General features: G+C 39.5%; 1 protein-coding gene across 1 annotated transcript; it reads left to right on the top strand.

Moving 5' to 3' along the window:
- Nucleotides 1-51: 51 nt before the first annotated feature.
- On the top strand, nt 52-525 carry LOC119584724 (amyloid protein-binding protein 2-like; the record flags this gene model as incomplete). The annotated part of the gene is given in 2 exon segments (XM_037933390.1): nt 52-138; nt 296-525. Coding segments are annotated over 2 exon segments (317 nt in total), but the record flags the coding sequence as incomplete, so codon positions are not given.
- Nucleotides 526-795: the final 270 nt, after the last annotated feature.

The raw sequence follows: 795 nt of genomic DNA, 5'->3' as shown, positions 1-795 counted from the left end.
TAAATTAAAAAAAAAAGAGGGAAGGAATGAGGTCCCGAGGGGAAATTATCCCTGTTGGCCATCTGGCATCCCTTTACAATTATGACATGATGAAGTATGATAAGGCTGAGCAACTCTACTTAAGATCCATTTCCATTGGTAAGAGTGAAAGAGGGAAGGAAGAGGTCGAGATTATTTTTTTCCAGAACCACTCTGTCTTTGGCAGTGCCATTTGGGTACCAGTATGTAAAATGTTTTCTTGGTATATTAGAACTAAATCTTAATAGCCAACTAACCATCCATTTCATCATTCCAGGAAAGAAATTGTTTGGTGAAGCATATTCTGGCCTAGAGTATGACTATCGAGGGCTCTTGCGTGTATATAGTGTCCAAGCCAATTTGGAAAAGTGTTTCAAATACCAGAATGTTTTGGCATATTGGAAGTTGTTGCGTGATGAAGCACAGGAAACACAGACCTCACCCTTCAAAGAACTCACAGAACCTTTACGGGTCATTGACACTCTGAACCAGTTCATGGCCCTGTAGGAATTTCTCTACTGGACCTAGGTATTAAGTGCATCAGTGCAAGACTGCAGCTGATAAAGGTAGAAATCAAAATGGTTTGCTTACAAGACCATAAGTTTTGCCATGACCTCACATCTTAGATGATAAACAGTAATGCATATTGACCATGAAGTGTACAGTGGCCCTCTCTCTCCATCAAGTCTGTTCACCCCCTTCTTAGGTGCTGATCTTTCATAACCATCTGCCATTTTATAGTTCTTGTGTGAATTTTAAGTTTATATATAAGGATTT

The sequence above is a fragment of the Penaeus monodon genome, chromosome 18, assembly GCF_015228065.2.
Source record: "Penaeus monodon isolate SGIC_2016 chromosome 18, NSTDA_Pmon_1, whole genome shotgun sequence".
Lineage (NCBI taxonomy): Eukaryota > Metazoa > Arthropoda > Malacostraca > Decapoda > Penaeidae > Penaeus > Penaeus monodon.
Note: the sequence above shows the minus strand (reverse complement) of the source record. Positions and strands in the feature narration are given on the sequence as shown.